The 22,602-nt window shown below is 42.2% G+C and overlaps 1 protein-coding gene across 1 annotated transcript in view; it reads left to right on the forward strand.

Annotated features, from left to right (window-relative positions):
• Nucleotides 1-20,669, forward strand: part of PIK3C3 (phosphatidylinositol 3-kinase catalytic subunit type 3) — an 81,891-nt gene extending 61,222 nt beyond the window's left edge. Inside the window, exons 25-26 of the mRNA XM_086479092.1 lie at nucleotides 13,422-13,547; nucleotides 19,931-20,669. Of these exons, the coding sequence (XP_086335218.1) occupies nucleotides 13,422-13,547; nucleotides 19,931-19,945 (141 nt within the window). The 3' untranslated portion in view covers nucleotides 19,946-20,669. The remainder of the gene's footprint in view (nucleotides 1-13,421; nucleotides 13,548-19,930) is intronic.
• The last annotated feature ends 1,933 nt before the right edge of the window (nucleotides 20,670-22,602 follow it).

The raw sequence follows: 22,602 nt of genomic DNA on the forward strand, positions 1-22,602 counted from the left end.
GTGCTTTCTTTTGTCACTTACTGTGATATGTGTGTTATAACAGGATGCTCGCTAGTTAGAAAAAGTGGTTGGAAGTCAGAGATCATTGGGCTTTATGTTCAGGCAAATAAGGAAAGATCATGAAAGAAACTATTGTGTGGAATATATCCTCTTCAGTGAGGCATCAGATGAATTGAATAGTGATTTTTTTAATTTATTTTTTAATATTTTTTTTTTGAGGAATTTCTGGCTGGTTTGTTAAGTCAGACTTTTTAGAAAAATCTGGGGGCAGAAATTACTATTGAGGAATATTATTACTAACCTGAGGAACAAAAGGGAAGGCAGTATATAGTTTGAGACTTTTTTTTTTTAATTTTGCTAAAATATCATCTGCCTTCCAGTACCAACATGACATCGCAGGGAACTAACTGGCAGAATGTGATTGTATAACCAAGCTTAAAATCTAAGCGAAACCATATTGTCCAGGTGTCGTTTCTGTCCAATAGTTGTGAAATGTCTTGGGAGAAACATGTTTCAAGTGAAGGCAAAATTGGAACAGCAGCTTGTGTCATGTACAGCTTTCTGTAAAATAAGTATAGATTACATCTATTTGATGTGGTTTATGGGACAGGATGGTGTAAGCAGAGTTGGGCATTCTGTTCCTGTCATCTGTGCAGGTACTTTCACATTCTTCTTGTTCCAAAGAGAGCAAGCTCTACACAAACTGATTTTACTTATTGGAGAAGGACAACAACATGGATATTTTCTTCCTGTTAGTGTGAAAAGAACCAGAAGTTCCCAATGACTTCAACTGGAGATGTGGATTTAAAGCATACCAAAATTTGACATTACCTTCACACTCACTTTGCATAACATTTGTTTTCAGAAATTAAATCGGTGCTGACCTTAATAATGCATTTTCACACCTAAAATTGGACTGAAAATTAGTGAGTCAGCATTGGCCTGAAAACAAAAAAAGCTCTGTTTGAAGTTTCACAGCTATTCTTTGAGAGTGTGTGAAAAAATGATCATTTTTTATTCAACCAGCTGTTCGCTTTCGGTGTGTACACCCATTATCACTAGACAAATTGCCTTTCAGTTGTAAGAAGAGCTTGTGTTAGTGACTCGCTTCTATCACTACAGTTTCAATCACTACTTTTCCACACAGAAAAACCCAGAGAACAGTGATTACCAACTACACAAAATTGTCCCCATCCTCAAAACCGTGGGAGCCCTCTTCAGAGTCTTGCTGTTTTGCTTAATAGTAAAGTGCTTGTCAATTTTTGACCAAGGAAAAGTAGCTGCAGAGCTTAAAATTAGTTGTCTTTTTGATCCTTTCATCTCCTTTTGTCCCCTCCATACTATTTATAAAGAAAACTGTCAGTCTAGTGTGCTTCATCTCATGGTTCATGACACCATCTCCTACTGCCACCCTCTGAAAACTCGCTTTGGCTCAAAAATGTCACAAAATGAAATTAAATTGAAAAGTAGCAGAAGATGCTCCCCAGTTTGCCTCTCCCTTTCTGTGGCCTCTGAGGTAATTGCCTTTAAATTTTCCACTCTTTGCTTAAGCTTTTCTGCTTCTCAGCTTTCAGGAAAAAGACTGGGCTGAAATCTCTTTATGTTGACTTGTCAGTGCATAACTGATAATACAACGAAGATTTCTGCCTGTGTGCCTTTTCTCTGCCAGTGCTACTTGCTTTTTCATTTCCAGTACAGCTGCAACACTAATTGCTAATTGTTGGGCTTTTTTAAATTGGCCAGTGCTATAAATTTAAATAGTAATGACTAAAATCTGGAGTCAATTATATAGCCAGTTTTATGTAAGGAGGAGGTAGACCGTCACTCCTCAGATGTAGCTAATGTATTCAGCTTTGTCACCTGCTCATGAAAAAAGCTTCTGATTTTTCTATAGGAAAGCCAGATGGTTTCTATCTGTCCTTCATAGCAAATTTGACCTTTAAATTAGAAAACATCAGGGACCAGTGATTCATTGGTGCACAAAGACCTCAGCAGGCATTAAAGGACAGTGTCCTAATGGACTGAGCTGTGTTTCAGATGCCCATTGATTAAAGAAGGTGCTGCAAAGATGCTGCAGCTATTTTCTTTACAGGTGAAGTGGTTGTGAACATGGATGGCACAAATACCTGGCTTCCAGCAAGCAATAGGTAACTGCTGTTTGTGAAAGCAGCCCCATTCAATTTTGATAGCGCCTTTGGGTAGGCACAGAAAAGGCTAAAATCAAACTGTTCATGAGAGCAGAGAATTTTCTTCCTATGGTGTGTGACACTGAGAGCACTCTCTGTGTTTCCAAGCCTATGCAAACATTGACTCTCATCAATGAGAGTCTCATCCCCCTTGATAAGAAAATGGGTAGTATAGTGGTTTGGAAACTAGCAAGAAGGGAGAGCAGACATGTTTTGTTCCTTTAACATTAGACATATCAAAGCAAAATTATTTTTGTTCTACAGGTATGAAAGCTGAAGCAGAGGTTCGATGTGTACTTGAGGTTCAGAAAGAGTTTCTGAGCTGGCTTGGTTCTAAGACTGAGCTAATTTTGCCAGTTTCTTCATCTGGGTTGTAGTAAAACTCCCTGTGCTCTTTTCCCCACCTCTGTCCTCCCCAGGATTCCTTCAACGGATAATTGAGAGTTGAGTTCACAACTTAGTGAAATTTGGTGCTTGACGTGCCTTTTTAGGCAATGAGTGTCTGTCCCTTCTCACCTGACAGAAAATAGAACTGGGTGAAAAGGTAGACTAGGAAACATTTATGCAATTTGTTAATGCTAAGAGGAAATTTACTTTTATAGGAGAAATAAAATCAGTTTTGTTTAGTTAGTCTGTTTCAGTATTTATATTTGCTTGCTGCTCTGGGGAGATTTATTCGTTGTAAAGTGTCGCATTGACAAGGAGCTTATTTTGCCTAGGCAGACGTTCGTCTTTTTGTCCATTTGGGTAATGACGCTGCAGGTGCACGCCCAGCTTTTCTGTTTCTAGGTTGTTGATTTTGCATGTATACGAATTAATTTCGAAATAAAATTTTAAAAAAAAAAAAAAGGAATAAACATCACAACATGAACCAAATGTGAGAACACTCCGGCATGAGAACACTCCGGCATGAGAACACTCCGGCACTCCTGTTGCTCTGTATCATGCTGTCTATTTGATTATAAGTTTTTGGCCAATATGATGAAATTCTGAGCTGGAACAGTATCATCTTTTTATACTCCAGCAGCTGAAACTCTGATTTTGGTGGAAGTTCAATTTAGAGATGTTCACTATCATCTTTACTGGCTTCTATTTAAAAGAAAAGGAAAAAAATAAAAAATTGGAGAAGCCTACACAGGCTTGTTTAGAAACTGCAGTTTGTTCAAACCAAAGCCTTGAGAACAAAAGCTGTTGTCAGTATAGTATTTCAAATACAATTGTTCATGCCAATAGAGCATCTGAATAGTTTGTGCTGTGAGTTGTTTCGACTGCAAGCAACTGAGAAAGCAAGAAAGTCTTTTGCTGAAAGGATGAAATGTGATAAGGGTTAAGCCAAGCATTTAATGCCAGTTTCTGCCACGTGAATGTTGGATGCTGACTGTTGGTAACAATTATAAGGCAAAACAGTAAAAATAATAACGAAAACTGCACTAAATACAGGTTTTCGTGTGTCGATTTTTATATGAGATTTTAGTAGTAGTCAGGGTGCTTACATCCAATGCATATTATGACCCCAACAAAAAAGCACACTGAATTTTCTATGAAATTAAAGCAGCTGACTTTACAGTGAGCAATCCCGTATTGGAGTGATAACGTAGCTAGTAGTCATAGAAAACACAAGCAGTGCTGCTTAATGTTGCTGGAAGAATAAAGACTAGAACAGCCACCAGTCTTCAGAATGGCTGACTTGCAGTTTGTCTGAAAACTAAACAGGACTGAGAAAGGTTTCTCATATGTATCTGTGATATGTTACCTCAAAATGCATTACTGCCTTCTTCAGTTATTATGAAAAACATAGCCACAAATGTTTTTGAAGTATGGATTTGGATACAGCTCTGAAATTGATAAAAGCTTCCTAAGAATTTCTGAAAAGTTTTTCTTAACCTGAAGCCTTAAGGTCCTAATCCATTTTAGGTAATATTTTTAGCAGCTAGAAGGTGCTTTCTAATGAAAAAGAAAAATTTCTGAGTTTAATACAAGAATAACTATCGCCTATACTGTACAGGAGGCCAAGCTTAAGGACAAAATAAAAAATCCATACATCTCTGCTCTTTGGTGAGGGGGAAAGGGCAGTCTTGTGGTAATAGAGCAAAAAGTGTTAAGTGAAAATCTTGGAACTTTGCAATGAAGTGCACTTACCTGCACTAGCACTATTCCCAACTGGGTTTGTGTATGATCTCTCAATCCTAAGCCTGCCATGTTCCCGAAAATACAAAATACCAAAACAGAGAAGGGTAACTTGGAGATTCAGTCAACTGAGTGAAGACACAGGCCTGCCATTCTCTCAGACCTTTAACTGCAATTTTTAATGTCATTATTGGGGTTTTCTTGAGGATTTCATCTCCTTTTTATTGCCACCCTGATTTTTATACAGTATGCAGCAATGATGGCCTGACTGGGAGTTTTCTATGAAATGAACTTCATACAACATGTTTGATACCATTTTCAAAACTGTGGTCTTTTTAGTTCTTCTTGAAGACACTTCAAGCAAAAATGAAGTGCGAGTTTACCAGCAGTTAGCCCTGCCCCTTATTCTGGTAGATGTTATGCTCTTTCCCTCTCAGTTAACTCTACAACTTCCCTTTTTCTAGTGAAATGTCACATGAAGTGTAAATACACATAAAGTTTACAGGTTTTGAGATTTCATGTCTTTTTTTTTTTTTTCATAGGAAGTATCACTGTTTTCAATGAAATGGTGTAATTTCTACAGCAGTCTTGTCTCTCATGATGTTCTACTTACCCGTAACATTTGTGCTATGGGAGTTCCTTTACTTACCGCAGAATTTAAGATGTGGGATTCTAGTTAGTGTTGTGATCAGGCTGTGAGTAGATGGATGAAGTGACCACTTGATTTTGGATTGAGGTGTTTTGTTCTGTTTCAGCAGGTAGAGGAAGAAAGGAAGTTAGTTCTGATTTTGACTGGGGTCTCACAGGTTGTTTGTATTAGGGTTGGGTTTTTTGGTGGGGGGTTTGGTGGTTTTGTTTGTTCAGGTTTTTCGGCAAAAGTGGAGTCAAAACTAATGTCTGATTTTGTTATTTCATCCCTAACCCTCCCATATCTTAGGTCCTTAATCATTACATTTAAACTATTCTAGAAGACATAATAATGTATCTGTAAACTGTGATCTGATGATAAATAAAATGTGTAAGTGCAACTTTAGACCATATTAAAAATAAATGCTGTACAAGTTCATCTTTGCTTAAAAAAGGAGAATCTTTTAGTTAATGCTTTAATCTGTAATCTCTACAGATACTGAGAAATTCATTGCATGGGGCAGCAGTAATGGAATGTGTGAAGACTGATATGTATCAGTTACAAAAAGTGAAACAAAAGTACACCTCCAACAAAACACTGCATCTGTTGCTGTATTGGCTTTGCACACTGTCCTGGAAAATGAAGGAGCTACTTAAATATCTGGCTCCTCCTCTGGTAGTGCTTTTCTCATGAGTTTGTTTCAAATGCAATTGATAAAACTGTAATTTTAGATGGAATAAGCATGGTGCAAAGTAGTATTTCTTGGTGGATTTACTGTATTTTTTTTTTTCCTTTTTTTGGCTTGTTACCTTGCAAAGTTCCCATCCTCTTGTGATTCTGCAGCAAGTGATGATCAGCTTTTTTTCTGTTCTCGTCATCAGTTCAGCTCCAAATAATTTATACTTAAATGCTTCTCCCCTCACCCACCCCCACCCCCCCGCCATCTTCTTCTGAACTGTCCCTCTGGTTTATGGCCTCTTCCCCTTTTAATTTTTATTTTCTTTGTCTTTTTGAAATTAAGAGTTCTATTGTGATAATTGACAGTAGCTTTCTTAGGACATTTAAAATTTAACTGGAGTATAATAAAATTTTTAGTCACAAAGATTCATGTAACTGTGCAATCCTGTTCTTTTACGCTTTATTACTAAACTGTCCGCTGTGCAGGGGGTTAGGAAGTGGGCAACTTGAAACCTTGAAGTTGAATGTCAGTATCTTCATGGACTCTCCTGTTCTTTATCCAACCTTTTCATTCTTAAACATTCGAATTCTAGTGGTGTAACCTGATGTTTAAAATCGATGTGTGTATACAGTCTGGGGTTTAAAACTTTCCTTTCTGGAAACAAAGCAAAAGTTTAACCAGATTCATCAATTATGTTTCTTTTCTCTTTGACAAATACTAATGACTAAACTAAAACAATTCACTTAATCTAAATGCTGAAGTGAGAACTCTTAAGTAAATAATTCAGGTGGAACGTTTTTGATGCCTTCACAGTGGCCATTCTTAAGTGTGTAGAATGAGATAATTGTATAGCTCACTGGAATTTGACACACCCCCCCCAATTCACTTTTTTTTTTCTTCACCATGCAAAAATCTCCCTCTCTGGGAGAAACTATTTGCTTTAAGAATACATGGTTTACTTCTGAACTCAGAGATTTCAAATAAAAATTACAATTTTTTGTTATAATAACTAAAAGTCAATATATATTAATCTTGTTGCTGCTCCTGCAGCTCAAGAGGTAATTTATCATCTTGCCATGTTTCTTCTTGGCTAAATTGCAGCAGTCAGTTTTAATTGCAGTGCTGAAGAACTTTCATGCAAAGATCTAGTGCTCGGCAGCATTTGATCCTACTGTTAATTGCAAACTGTTTTTAAGATCTAATTGTGGACAGATTTCTGTCCACATGTATCAGTGTGCCAGTTTGTTCCTGGGGAAGGTGAAAGGTGGGTTTAAATAGCCATTAATTCCACAGAATGAAGCTGCATCTTAACACAGAGTCACAGAATGGTTTGGGTTGGAAGGGACCTCTAAAGGCCATCTAGTCCAACCCCTCTACAATGAGCAAGGACATCTCTAACTATGTCAAGCCCCATCAAGCCTGACCTTGGATGTCTTCAGGGTTGGGGCTTCCACTATCTCCCTGGGCAACCTGTTCCAGTGATCCACCACCCTCATATTAAAGAACTTTTTCCTAGTGTCCAACCTAAATCTACCCTTTTCTAGCTTAAAACCGTTACCCTTCATCTTATCTCTACAAACCCCTGTGAACAGTCCCTCCCCTGCCTTCTTATAGGCCCCTTCCAGGTACTGGAAGGTCGCTATAAGGTCCCCCTGGAGCCTTCTCTTCTCTGGGCTGAACAACCTCAACTCTCTCAGCCTGTCCTCAGAGGGTAGGTGCTCCAGCCCCCTGATCGTCTTCGTGGCCTCCTCTGGACCCGCTCCAATAGGTCCACATCCTTCTTGTGGTGGGGGCTCAGAGCTAGATGCAGTACTCCAGGTGAGATCTCACCAGAGCAGAGCAGAGGGGCAGAATCACCTCCCTCGACCTGCCGGCCACGCTCCTTTTGATGCAGCCCAGGATGCGATTGGCCTTCTGGGCTGTGAGCACACATTGGTGGCCCACATCCAGCTTTTCATCCACCAGCACCCCCAAGTCTTGTTCCACAGGGCTGCTCTCTGGCATGTCTTCTCCCAGCCTGTACTGATACCGGCAGTTGCCCTCATCGAGGTGCAAGACCCTGCCCTTGGCCTTGTTGAAACCGATGAGGTTCACCTGGGCCCAGCTCTCCAGCCTGTCCAGGTCCCTCTGGATGGCCTCCCTTCCCTCCGGCATGTCGACTGCACCACCCAGCTTGGTGCCATCAGTGAACTTGCTGAGGGTGCACTCAAGGCCACTGTCAATATCATTGATGCAGATACTAAACAACACTGGTCCCAGTATGGACTGCTGAGAGACACCACTTGTCACCATTTTCCATCTGGACATCGAGCCATTGACCACTCCTCCCTGGATGCAACCATCCAGCCAATTCCTTGTCTGCTGAACAGTCCACCCATCAAACCTGTATCTCTCCAGCTTAGAGAGAAGGATGTTGTGGGGTAGTCTCAAAGGCCTTGCAGAAGTCCAGATAGATGACATCTGTAGCTCTTCCCTTGTCCACTGTTGCAGTTGCTCCATTGTAGAAAGCCACTAGGTTGGTCAGGCAGGACTTGGCCCTAGTAAAGCTGTGCTGACTGTCTTGAATAACCTTCCTGTCCTCCATGTGCCTTAGCATAGCTTCTAGGAGGATCTGTTCCATGATCTTCCCAGGCACAGAGGTGAGGCTGACAAGTTGGTAGTTCCCAGGGTCCTCCTTTCTACCGTTTTTAAAAATGGGCATAACATTTCCTTTCTGCCAGTCACTAGTGACTTCACCTGACTGCCATGACTTTTCAAATATCATGGAGAGTGGCTTGGCAACTGCGTCAGCCAGTTCCCTTAGGGCTCTGGGATGCATCTCATCAGGTCCCATGGACTTGTGTATGTTCAGGTTCTTCAGATAGTCATGAACCTTGTCTTCGCTTACAGTGAGAGGGGATTTTTCTCCCTGGTCCCCATCTTGTGGGCCATTAACTTGAGAGCTTTGAGAAGGGAGGTTGCCAGTGAAAACTGGGACAAAAAAGTTGTTGAGAACCTCAGCCTCCTCCTCGTCTGTTGTTAGTAGTTTGCTGTTGCTGTTCGTCAGGGGGGTACACTTTCTTTGACCTTCCTTTGGTTGAAATACCTGTAAAAGCTCTTATTGTTTTTCTTTTCATCCCTTGCCGTGTATACAGAATCACAGGATGTTAGGAGTTGGAAGGGACCTCTGGAGATCATCTAGTCCAACCCCCCTGCCAGAGCAGGACCACCTAGAGCAGGTCACACAGGAATGCATCCAGGCGGGTTTTGAATGTCTCCAGAGAAGGAGACTCCACAACCCCCCTGGGCAGCCTGTTCCAGGGCTCTGTCACCCTCACAGTGAAAAAGTTTTTCCTTATGTTAATGTGGAACCTCCTGTGCTCCAGCTTGCACCCATTGCCCCTTGTCCATTGGCCATCATTGAGAAGAGGTCAGCTCCATCCTCCTGACACTCACCCTTTATGTATTTATAAACATTAATGAGGTCACCCCTCAGCCTCCTCTTCTCCAAGCTAAACAGACCCAGCTCCCTCAGCCTTTCCTCCTAAGGGAGATGTTCCACCCCTTTCATCACCTTTGTGGCTCTGTGCTGGACTCTTTCCAGCAGTTCCCTGTCCTTCTTGAACTGAGGGGCCCAGAACTGGACACACTATTCCAGATGGGGTCTCACCAGGGCAGAGCAGAGGGGGAGGAGAACCTCTCTCGACCTACTGACCACACCACTCCTAATCCACCCCAGGATGCCATTGGCCTTCTTGGCCACGAGGGCACGTTACTGGCTCATGGCCATCCTGCTGCCCACCAGGAGCCCCAGGACCCTTTCCCCTACGCTACTCTCCAACAGCTCAGTCCCCAGCCTGTACTGGTCCGTGGGGTTGTTCTTTCCCAGATGCAAGACGCTGCACTTGCCTTTGTTGTATTTCATTACATTTCTCCCCACCCAGCTCTCCAGCCTGGCCAGGTCTCTCCGAATGGCAGCACAGCCTTCTGGTGTGTCAGCCACTCCTCCCAGTTCTGTGTCATCAGCAAACTTGCTGACAGTGCACTCTGTTCCCTCGTCCGGGTCACTGATGAATATATTGAACAGTACTGGTCCCAGTACCAACCCCTGAGGGACTCCACTAGATACAGGCCTCCAACTAGACTCTGTCCAATTGACAGTAACTCTCTGACTTTTTTCCGCATCTCGGCCTTCCTGACCTTGTCCCTACACAGCCCAGCGACGTCTTCATACTCTTCCCCCGCTGCCCGTCCCTGCTTCCACTACCTGTGCCGTTCCGTCTTGCCTTTTAGTTTGACCAGCAGGTCTTGACTCAGCCATGCTTGTCTCTTGCCCTCTTTGCCTGATTTCTTACACCTAGGGTTTGAGAGGTCTTGTGCTCTATGGAGAGAGTCCTTAAAGATCTTCCAGCTCTGCTCCCATGTCCCTGAAGGCCGTTTCCCAGGGGGTCCTGTTGACTAACTCCTTGAAGAGCTGGAATTTTGCTTTCCTAAAATTTGAGGTCCTGACTATGCTTTTCATCTGCCTCATACCCCTTAGGACAGTGAACTGCACTAGTGCAGGATCACTGCAGCCCAGGCTGCCTCCAATCTTGACATCCCTGAGGAGTTCACTTTCATTTGTGACCATCAGGTCCAATATTGCATCCTGTCGGGTAGGGCTATCTGTTTTTGCCTTAAGAAGTTGTCATCTGGACATGCCAGGAGTCTCCTGGATTGCCTACAGCTTGCTATTCCACTTTTCCAACAGATGTTGAGGTGATTGAAATCCCCCAGCAGGATGAGAGCCTGTGTGTGCGATGTCTTCTGGAGCTGGAGTAAGAAGGCTTCATCAATAGGTTTGCCATGATTGGGTGGCCTGTAGTAGAAACCAACCACAAGGCACCCTTTCTTGTCTTGATCCTTAATTCTTACCCATCAGCTTTCGGCCTTCTCATGGCTGTTCTTTAGTGACATCTCTTCACACTCTATCCATTTCTTAACATAAAGGACAACACCTCCACCCCTCCTTCCGCTCCTGTCCCTTCTGAACAGCTTGTAGCCAACAATAGTCATGCTCCAATCATGATTCATCCCACCAACTTTCAGTAATGGCCACTATGTCATAGCCTTCCTGCAGCATGGTGGCTTCCAGCTGCTCCTGTTTGTTGCCTATGCTGCATGCATTGGTGTAGAGGCACTTCAGCTGGGCTGCCGGCTGTGACACCTTCTTAGAGGGACACCGCTTTATCCCCCCAAGGTGTTTTATGGGTGCTACCCTGTTGGCTCCTATTTCCTCAGGAGCCTCTGGCTCATCTTTATGAGACTTTGTCTGTGCTGCAGTGTCCACAGCATGCCTCAGGGCAGCAGGTTGAAGGCCCTTATTGTCACCCCATCCCTCCAACCTTGGTGTGTCATCCTGCTGCTTATCACAGATAATGTTGGTATTATTATCGCCCTCCCCCTTCACATCTAGTTTAAAACCCTGTCAATCAATTCAGCAATCTCTTGGGCAAAGACCCTCTTCCCCCCTTGAAAATGGTGTCTCCCATTTGATGTCAGCTTTCCTGGTGCCGTATAGGTCATCCCATTATCAAAAAACCCAAAATTGTGGTGACACCAGCCGCGGAGCCATGTGTTGATAGATTGGATCCTCCTGTTCCTTCCAACGTCGCTGCTTTCAACTGGAAGGAGAGAAGGAAAAAATAAAGTGTGCCCCAGATTCTCTCCTTAGCCGTCCCAAGGCCCTGAAGTCTTTCTTGATCGTTCTTGGACTACTAGTTGCTGCTTCCTCTCCACCCACGTGGAAAATCAGTAGTGGGCAGTAATCTGTGGACCTCACTAAGCTAGGAAGTGTCCTAGTGATGTTCTTAACCCACAGACCTCCCTGGAGGAGGGTCTGCACAGTATATTGGATCCTCTGTTCCCCTCAGAACAGTCACCTGCAACTATAACCCTTCTTTTCTTCCTTTTGTGTGTGGTGGCAATAGGGGCAGTAGGCCTGTCTGACTGTGTAGACAACTCTGGTGTAGCTTGCCCACTGTCCCCATCCTCATGGAGCTGTTCTTCCTCAACCAGAGCCACATACCTGTTGCTCAGAGGCACCTGAGGGGGCCAGGTGGGCAAGAGGGGATTTCGCCTGCTGCCCCTACCATGAACTTGCCTCCACTCACTCGTTTCATTTGGGCTTCTGCCTTTGGCCTGGCAGGGGCAGGATACAGAGGCCCCTTGATCCTGGGTGCTCTCGTTTCTGTTTCAAGGAGGGCAGAGCCTGGCTCCACCAGTCTGTCTCCTGTTCCGCCTCCCTAACTCACCTCAACCTTTCAGCTACTTCATACAGCTCTGCCACCAGGCTGATCAGATCGTCCACGTGCTCACATCACTAACTGCGAGACTTTGAGAAGTTCTTCTATGTATAAATTAGAAGATTGCTGAAGTGCTTGATTGCTAGGATTGTGTAAAAGAGCGTTACTGTGATTTTTTAATTTTTTTTTTTTTTTTAAATGGAAGTTGGCAATTTTGCTCAACTCGCATTATATCACCTTTTTCTGTGAGCGTGAAAATAGATCTGATACAAGTCTGTGCTCTAATGCGGGGAGGTATTTAGGCTTGGGCATAGTTAGAAGCATGTGAGTAGTCCATTAAATTCAGTAGAATTCTACTGTGTGCTTCATGGGCTGTCAAACTACTAATATGTCTGTGGGAGATAATAAACTTCCTTCTCATCATGTTTGTTATGAAGATAAAAGTTCTGTAACACTAGCCTGAAATACCTTCTAAATCTCTCCCTGGTACTTGCTTTCTTGGGAGTTTGAACTTTTTGGGTTTAATCTATTCTTCCGCATTGATCAAAATTCTTTTTGAGGGGAAGTTGAGGAAAAACTGAATTTATGCTTACTTCAAACATATCAGCAAAAGAGTTATAACAGTATTTTGAGTGAAGCAGAATTATCTTTCCTTACTTGGCAGGCTACCTTATGCTTTTTATTGTGGTGTTGAAGGGCACTATTCTGGAATACATTGCCTTTGAAAAAAATGCAGAGTAATACTAAACAGAGATCTCTGAGTGTTTTGCTGTCATAAAGAGGGTGGTTGTATATGTGGTATCCTTGCTGTGTAGAAAGAATACAAAACGGAAAGATAAGGTAATATCTCACAAATACGACCTTATTGCGAATATCATTGAAATAATTTGGCTTGCGTTTTTGTCAACGCTTAAAAAAAAAAAAAAATGCATGAAAAATGTTAAGGAAAGACTTGATTCTGTCTTACAGTCAGTCTCCTTAGTCATAGCCAGAAGGTGGTTAAGAAGCAACTTAAGTCATTTTATATTTGCCTACATGAGAGAGATTTCTGATGGACAGTTCTTTAATGTGAAAAGTTTTAACGAGCTCAACTATATGAGATGGAAATTGGACAAATTCAGATAGGAGATAAGCCACAATTGTTAAATAGGGCAATTAATCATTGAAACAATTCACCTAGGATGTGAAGCATTCTGTCTCGGTATAAAGGCTCCGTAAAAGAGATTCTCACAGATAAACCAGAAGTTATGTACTCGATGCTGAAATTGCTTGATACTGTTTTACCTAGCTCATTATGCAAGAGACTGAATTAGATGAATATGATGGACTCCACAGGAGATGGCATCATTTGAAATTTATCTTTATGACAATAAAGCATGTGATTAGATGGCAGCAATTAACTTTCTGCAAGTAATGTGAGATTCTCTACTAAACTTGCATAACTGAAATCATTGTGTCTGCTACCGGATACTTCAGATAGAATAGTGTGGTTTAACTGTTGAATGAATTAATTTTTGTCATCTCCGCCCCCATTGCAGGTGCAGGACAAGTTTCGTTTGGACCTGTCTGATGAAGAAGCTGTCCATTATATGCAGAGTCTGATTGATGAAAGTGTCCATGCCCTCTTTGCAGCTGTGGTGGAGCAAATACACAAGTTTGCACAGGTGAGATATCTTCTCAGTAGGTCACTGAGAAAGCTGAGTAAGGTGAGAGGTTGCAAGTGGTAAGTACAAGACTTAACTTCATTGTTTATGGTGCTTTAATTCGTTTTCCAACAGGTTAAAAGTGTGTTCTTGCTGCCAGGACTGGAGAGCAAGCTCTAGTGGTCCTAGAAAATTTTTTAAATCACCTTACCAAACATGCTAAGTGGGATGTAACTGCTTGTATTACCAAGCGTAAGAAATGCAAATTAGAAAACTAATGAGTTCTGAGGGAAGGATCCAGAACTTCCTTAGGTTTCATTCCCGAAGTAAATGAGTGAAGATAAACTTTCCTACCTTTGCTACACTTCCTTAACTGTGCATTCCAGCTAGTTGTTTTGATCATGAGCAGACACAGCATCTTGCACAGGAGGGGCCAGGAACTCTGCTCATAACAGCATCCACATCTTCTGCAATGTGACACTGTACCCTAGAACATAGTCCCCAGCGGCTACGTCAACCGCTGTGTCAGAGGCCTCAGCACAGATGGCGCTCCTGAGGGATAATACAGTTTTTCAGATTTGAGGCTTTAGGGGGTGGCTGAGACCTCCTTCTGGGGCAGTGGGAATTGGACTCCTTGCTTGCAGGACGTGTGCGGTGGTGGCATGTCTGCACCACCAGTGAAAGAGCTGTGAGAGGAGGTCAGCATACTGCACAGTACCAGTGCTGACACGAAAGATTGACCGACTCTTCCCCAAGACATTAAGAGACAGAAGAGGCTGGACCTCCAGCTGCGCTGAAGGAGGAGCAAGAATATGTTGTGCTCATCGAGTTAGGAAATGGAGACCCCCAGGATGCTGATGGCTGGAACCTTGAGACCTCTGGTATTAGGAGGGATGGCTTTTCCTCTACCTGCAGATCTGCAGAATAGATTCAAGGTGGTTGGGAGTAGTTGGCATGGATTTACAAAAGGGAAATCATGCCTGACCAGCCTGATAGCAGCTTAAGATAAAATGACTAGCTCAGTGAAGTGGGTGAGAGCTGTAGGCATTCTCTATCTTGACTTGCGCAAGGCTTTGACACTGTCTTCCATAATACCCTTATAAACAAACCAGAGCAATATGGACTAGAGAACTGGACACTGATGAGGATTGGAAACTTCCTGGTGTGCTGGGATTAAAATGTTGTGGTCAGTGGCACAAACTCCACCTGCAGGCTGGTCACCAGTGGTGTACTCCGAGGGTCGATACTGTGTCCAGAATTGTTTTAACATCTTCATTTATGACCTGGATGATAGTATTAAGTGCACCCTCAGCAAGTTTGCAGACAAAACAAAACTGGGAGGAGTAGCTGATACACCAGAAATGTGTGGTGCCATTCTCAGGAACCTTGACAGGCTAGAGAAATGACCACAGAGGAACCTCGTGAGGTTCACCAAAAGGAAGTGCCAGGTGCCTCATCTGGTGCAGAATAACCCCATTTACAAGCACAGGCAAGGGGGCAGGTGATGAGGTGGGAAGCAGCTTTTCAGAGAAACCTCTGAAGGTTCTGGTGGGTGAGTGGCACATCATGCTGACCGCTAGTAGTGGTCAACAGCTTGATGTCTGGATGGAGGTCAGTGATGTGTGGTGTCCCTCAGGTGTCCATACTGGGACCAGTACTGTTTAACGTCTTCATCAGTGACATGGACAGTGGGATTGAGTGCACCTTCAGCAAATTTGCAGCCATGACCAAGCTGAATGGTGCGGTTGATGCAGCTGAGGGATGGGATGCTGTCCAGAGGGTCCTGGACAAACTGGAGAAGTAGGCCCATGGGAACCTCATAAGGTTCAACAAAGCCAAGTGCAAGGCCCTGCACCTGAGTCAGGGTAGTTGCTGGTATCAGTACCCCTGGGGGATGGAGGGATTGAGCACAGCCCTGCAGAGAAGGACTTGGGGGTACTGGTGGATGGAAAAACTGGATGTGAGCTGGCAATGTGCGCTCACAGCCCAGAAAGCCAACCATATCCTGGGCTACATAAAAAGAAGCATGGCCAGGAGGTTGAGGGAGGTGATTCTTCCCCTGTACTCTGCTCTCGTGAGACCCTACCTGCAGTGCTGTGTTTAGCTCAGGGGGCCCCCAGTGTAAGAAAGACATGGACCTGCTCAAGAGGGTCCAGAGGAGGCCACGAAGATGCTCAGGGGGCTGGAGCAGCTCCCTTGTGAGGACAGGCTGAGAGAGTTGGGGGTGTTCAGCCTGGAGAAGGGAAGGCTCCAGGGGGACCTTAATAGCGGCCTTCCAGTGCTGAAAGGGGGCTACAGGAAAGATGAGGGCGGAATTTTTAGCAGTGTCTGTAGCGATGGGACAAGGAGTAATGGTTTTAAACTAAAAGAGGGTAGATTTAGGCTAGATACAAGGAAGAATTTTTCTATGATGAGGGTGGTGAAGCGCTGGCACAGGCTGCCCAGAGAGGTGGTGGATGCCCCGTCCCTGGGAGCATTCAAGGTCGGGTTGGTCGGGGCTCTCAGCAACGTGATCTAGCTGAAGGTGTCCCTGCTCACTGCAGGGGGGTTGGACTAGATGGCCTTTAAAGGTCCCTTCCAACCCAACTCTTCTATGGTTCTACGCAAGATATGATCTCTTTGCGAAGAAGAGCCACCAGCTTCCTTGGCCCCATTAGCCAGAGTGTCGCTGTCAGGTAGAGGGAGGTGATCCTTCCCCTCTACCCAGTGCTACATGAGATGAATCTGGAGTGACATGCCCCTTTTGTGCTCCCCAATACAGCAGAGACATGAACATACTGGAGTGAGTCCAGTAAAGGGCCATGGAGATGATCATGAATGTGGAGCATCTGTCATACAAGGAGAGGCCGAGAACCGGGACTGTTCAGCCTGGAGAAGAGAAGGCTCAGGGGGTTCTTACCAATGCATATAAATGCGTGATAGAAGGGAGTAAAGAAGAAGATGGAGTCACTCTTTTCAGTGGTGCCTGGTGACAAGACAAGAGACAATGGGCACAAACTGAAAGACAGGAAACTTCATCTAAACATGAAGAACTTTTTTTTTACTGTGGGGGAAATCAAAACGCGGGGACACGTTTCCCAGAGAGGTGGTGGAGTCTTTATCTGTGGAGAACTTAATATCCAACAGCACAATGTCCTGAGCAACCTGTTGAGTTTGGTCCTCCTTGAGTGGAGCCATTGGACTCAATGATCTCCAGAGGTCCCATGTACCCTCACACATGATCTGATTCTTTCTAATGGTCTGGGGTGACAATAAATTATCATTCTTTACTATTTTTATTATTAAAATTTAGCCTTGCGCTAGTATGGAGAATTAAATGTTTAACCACATGTATGTGTGCTGTCTTACTGCAAGTCACAGTAAGACAGTAATATGTTTAATTCTCATGTTGAATAAAACTGTGTTCACAAAAGCTCTTCTTGGAATTTACAGTATCTTTTCCCTAAAACCATCTGACATATTTAGTTTGTGTTTATCAAGTATTTAAGATAATGCACTGTTTGCCTTAAGTATTAGACTTATGACAAGAAATGAAATTGAGAGGAAAAATGAAACCTATCTGAAAGGCCAGTCATTATCCCAGGTTTTTTTATTGATTCTTTCTTCAAAAGACTGATCAAATTCTGATATAAACTGAAGGGAACTGTTTTTATGGCTATCCATTTTGCTAAAGGTCTTCCAACTAAGCTGTTGTTCCCTGCAAACTTAATTTTTATTTTGAAGAACTGCACTATAGTGCAGTGTAAGAAGCAAAAATGTCATTTCCATCTGCATATATATTTAATAAAACTGGTATTTTACATGATGTGAAAAAAAAAGAGTGTGATTATATGAAAATGTTGCAAAATCTGTTGTCATTCATTATGGATTACTTTGACCGTAGGATGGAGGATGGCAATTTTCTAAGACAAAGTGAAAAATGCCTAGCATCTACCTTGAGGTTAAAAAAAAATATAAAAAAAAAGCTATTACAAAGATTCAAGATGAAAATTTTAAGTGCCTGCAGCATGTGTGTAGACCTTTCTTTTAATCACATACTGACAGTCACTTTCTTTAAGACATATCTTTTTACTTCATTGGTTTTAGGTGACTGTCAGGCTCTCCCAGATAATTGTTATTGCATTCGTGAAGCTGTATTAGTAAGTTAGAGTTTACAGGTTTGATTTAGGTGACCTTTTCTCTTTCCATTCAGACTTGTTCCTGCTTGACCTTTCTTCAGCACTTAAAACTGCTTTTAAAATCAGAAAACAGATTTGTTCAGAATATTTATAAGTTCGTAAGAATTTGAACCCCAGGCTTCTTGCTCTCAGGAGTGGTGATCTAAGACCAATACGTACAGCAGCAGGCAGCAGCTGCATCTTCCATTCCTGTTTCTGGGAATTAAAAAGCAAGCCCACAGTATGTGTCGCTCTTTGGATACCAAGTAAGCAGATGTGACAGCGGCTCATGCAGGTCTGATCCATTTGTCTCATTTTGGCTGCTGCTGGGTTCCAGTGTGGAGGCTTCGGGCTGTTTTGCCTGAGCTCACCTCACGCGCTGCAGAGCTTGCTACCTGTGTGCTTTTAGCTTTCCTTTCGACTTTTAGCTTTCCTTTCGGCTTTCAGGATCGGGTGCCTGAAAGGACAACACCATGTTGCCTTGTAAGCGCTTAAGGCATCTCTTGGTTCCATGTGGTGTCAGATTCTTCTGCTAGTTTTGGAGTTCAGATGATTGCCTTCATTCATGTTCCACAAACAACATTTAGAGGCTTCCTCCTACAAGAATACTGGATGCTTCTAAGTGTGAGGAGGATACAAAGAGAATAATCACAAATTAATCAGTAGTTGATGAGTCTTAAGAATCTGAGCTCTACTTATATATTTTTAAAAAAAAATACTTCAAAATAAAATGTAATTAATGTCTATTCTCTTTATATTGCAAGTGAGATAGGACACTTCTTAGTGATATTTAGTACTTCATTAGTCAAAATCATTATATTTCCTTTTTGTCTGAAGCAGTCTTAAGAATTTGCTGCTGGAGTCTTCACAGAGTCTGTAAATTGTTGAACAAATGAACAATTAATGTGCCATTGAATTAGCTGTAGAGGGGGCATCTTACACAATGGCCAACTGAAGCTTTCAATTTGTCCATGTGTGATGCTGCATTGAATTGCCAGTGGCCTTGCTCTTAATAGTGGTACATAAAATGTCTGAAAAAAACCAACAAAACAGCCAAAAATACTACATAGGTATTATGACGTGTGCTTAAACAGCAGATTTTGGCCTAGTGCCACACAATATTTCATTTGAAATAGCCTTCAACGTGGTTTTTTGTTTATCAATAGATACTCTCTTGCTGCCTCCAAAATAGGCCTACAAGGAATCTGTGCTGTCTACTGCAGCAGTTAAAAGCTTTTTAATAAGGTTGGTTATTATAGTAACCACTGTGTTTCAGCGTTCTATATGTCACTGTAGTAAGTAAAGCTCTTGGATAAGCAGTCTAGGTATTTTGGCATCAGCTTGGTGTTGTTCTTTTGTAGCAATATTGTAAATCGAGCTCACTTCAAAGCTGTGTTATGAAGACTTTAGTTTAGTTTCTGATGTATCCAATTTATTATCAGATATTTTACAGACCTTTTTATGTAGTACTTGTCTCATTAATGGTTATCAAGAACCTGTTGTCTCAAAAGTAAATAAGTTTAAGATTTAGAATAAGTGAATGGTGGTGTACAGTCATGCTCAAGAGGAGAAAAAGTGCGTACTAATTTTAGTTGATACTAATGAAGACTGGATCGCCATTTCTCCCTGAAGAATCATTTTCATTTTAGCAGCATTGTTTATTTCTGCAGAGGAAGGAAACAATCTCCAGTTGAAGCGACTAATTTCACGTTTTATTTCCTTTGTAAATTTACAAATCAAGTCAGTTGCATTCAGAGCTCACGTTAAGCAGTGATTAAAAAAGTGAAAGCTTGGGGGATGAGGGGTGTCCCACCTAAAACGTAGCTGTACGATTTGGGGTTGTACTAATACTTGGCCGCTCTCTGCTTAGGAACAAGCTCAGTTTAAGCCATGAATGTTACGTGGCTGTAGAATATGTCCTGTGGTCCCAGTGCTGCTGCATCCCCGAACGGAGCTGCAGTTCCTTTCCCTCAGGACAGGGCTTCTGTTTTCCTCCTGTGGAAAGCCGAAATGAAACAGGGAACATCTACCAGCAGGATTGTGTAGATAGGGTGAAACTATTTGTCAGGGGGCAGATGGAGTTGATTTCCATGCTGTTTGTTCTCCTGAAGGGTTGTGAAAACTGCCTGCCTTTAGGCATTTCACCATGTTTTTAAACACAGAGCTTAGTTTACGCATAACTTTCCTTCTTTGAGCATAATCCAAATTGAATAAATGCTGTGCTATCTGTTTTTTGTTTTCTTTTAGTATTGGAGAAAATAAGCCTTTTGCCTGCCTGTGGTGGAAAGAAGCAAATGCTCAAGAAAGAGACTTTCTCAAGCCCTTGTGGACTTCACCAAACAGTTTTAGAAGGGAAAAGCTGCAGGTTTGGTAGCATGCAGAATTGAAAGCTGATGAGGTAGAGAAGCTTTTTGAGTCTCTATTCACTGAAGGTTTAAAACCAACAGTTTTTAAAAGGAAAATGATTATTTATACCGTCGTTGGGGCTCAGATGCTATGGCACTTCTTTCCACTGAAAACATTTGAGCCTCAAAGGTTGAAGCAAGCAACTTCCTCTCACGCCAAAGATAACTGGAAGAGGCTGGATTTGATGGTAAATTCTTGTACCTGTTAATATATTTTCTTACTTAAAAATAGAAATGATTGCTCTACTGAACACAAGCATGTACAAAGTTACAGCAGCGAGGCTAAAGTTCCTCGGTGCAGAAAAAACGCAAAACTATGGCAATCTTGTCCCTTCCTTCCCACCAAATTTGTTCCTTGAGTAAGTTTTAAATGTAATTCGTGTAATCCTTTATTTCCCACCTTGGGCAATGTTATCATTTAGAAAGGACAATCATTTCTTCCCTGCTTACAAAAATGTTTTTATGTGCTGATAAGTTAGCCAGCTGTAGGTAGCCAATTAAATCATCACTAACAGGCTCAGCCATCGTAATGCACAGTGGGCGGTTCAGTATTTCACGCTTTAACTCTGAATGTTTTCTGTACAGTGATTATATATTCTTAACTCTAATAAATTCTTTGTTGTTGGAATCTTGAGGTGTTCTGTCTTTTTAATCTTACCTGCTGAGGCACGGCATACTAGAGGATTATGTTCGTAACTCTTGGTTTTTTGCAAGGATTTTCACTTCTCAGTCCGCTCGATGCAGGAATAAGGCCACTCATAAAATGACTTTTGTGCCACATGTTGAGTTCATAATGAATCTGTTTTGAATGATCAACAATGTAATTAGCTCTTTATAAATGTGTGGATCTCTTCAAAGCGTGCTTTTGTGCTCCTGTATCTTTTTTAATAACAGTTTAAGTCACGAAGAAATCCCTCCCAATTATAAAGATTAAGGGGGACTGATTTGAATCTGAATCTGACTGGTATTTGTCAGTCAGTCTTGCTTTGTGCTCCTTTAGCTAGCAAACACCAGAAGAGCTTTGGTGGAAAAAAATGGGCCCTTAGTTATTTCAGCATGTTACCTAAATTTGCTAGTTAAGCACAGTGTTGGTTCAGCCTCTCTTTCCCCTGTGTGTGCAACTTAGAGGAACTGTATTACCCTAGTTACTTACTGCTTGTGTTAGCTGGCAAAACACAGTGCCTCAGATGAGCCACAGCACTGCCCGCTATCTTCAGCTGACTCTTCTTTGGAGCAGAGAATTCTTTGTAGTAATTACCGTTTTCTTGTGGGTTTTGCTTCATCTACTGCCTCCACTTGCCATGAACTCATTCTACATACTACTGTATGTAGTATCTTCCAAGGATATTTCTGAAAGCATGGACTTTTCAGACATTCAGGGAAAATTCTGCAAAATAAATTGTCTTTGTTTTTTTTCTTTAATTTGTTTTGAAGGGGCATCCTACGTGCTCACACAGCTTTGATTTGTATAATGTAGCACACTTTATTTGACTGAGTTCTTGACTCCTGATCCTGAGCTCTTTCTATTGTATATATTCTAGGATTTTTCCACAATTTCTTTTGAAGAAAACTTCCTCTTCCCCCTGCCCAAGACTAATTATGAAGGATATGGGCATGAGCTGCTCTTTACCAGTTGGCCAGACAGGCCAAGAGTGACTCCTTGTTAAAATCCAAAAGACATCATCAACCTGATCCTACAGCACATTCCACTTTACAGAGAGTTTTATAAAGTGTTAAATATAACTTTTATAAACACGTCTCAAATTAATACATGGTTGTTCACTGCATCTTGTGGTTTAAAATTAATATAAAAACCTGTTCATATGCTGGACTATGCATCAGCCTATTAAAACTATTCACTAAGTCAGCTATATATGTTAGCATGTGAGCTCAAAGTGGAATCTGCATATGATAGGTAAGGCTTAGGAAGACCCTGACTTCGCTGTGAATCACTGACCACTTCATAAATGGAGAACATCAGGCACAGAAGTGGAAAAGCTTGCCTGAGTCAGTGGAGCGTAATCCAACCAGTGTTCTCGTCTGTGTTTCTGCTCGTTGAGTGACCCTGCATATATTTTCAATGTATTTTCCAAAGAATTTTTTAGAGCAGGTACCAGCTGAGCACTGACAAACTAACTGGATGTGTGGCTCTGATCCAACTAGTGACTTTTTTGGGCTGATCTGCATATTCTGTTCCCAGCTCTGTGAACCCTTACAGCATGAAGAATGGGACAGCACTGGGACTGCTACAACATGCTAGATGTAAGTAAATTTGTTACTTTATGCCTTGTGCTCTGAATACCAAATACTGTTGAAAATTGTTCTTAGAAGTCCACATATCAATAGATTTTTATAGAGTTTTTTTAATCATAGACAAAGTAAGTTCTGACTTTATTTTGTAAAACCTGATGGCTTTTAGCATTTTGTGCAGCATCATTTATTTAAGGTAAGACAAAACTGGGGGGAATAAGCTATTGTTTTAAATGAAGTGTTTTCTTTTTTGATATGTTAGTC

The sequence above is a fragment of the Leptosomus discolor genome, chromosome Z, assembly GCF_034619465.1.
Source record: "Leptosomus discolor isolate bLepDis1 chromosome Z, bLepDis1.hap2, whole genome shotgun sequence".
Lineage (NCBI taxonomy): Eukaryota > Metazoa > Chordata > Aves > Leptosomiformes > Leptosomidae > Leptosomus > Leptosomus discolor.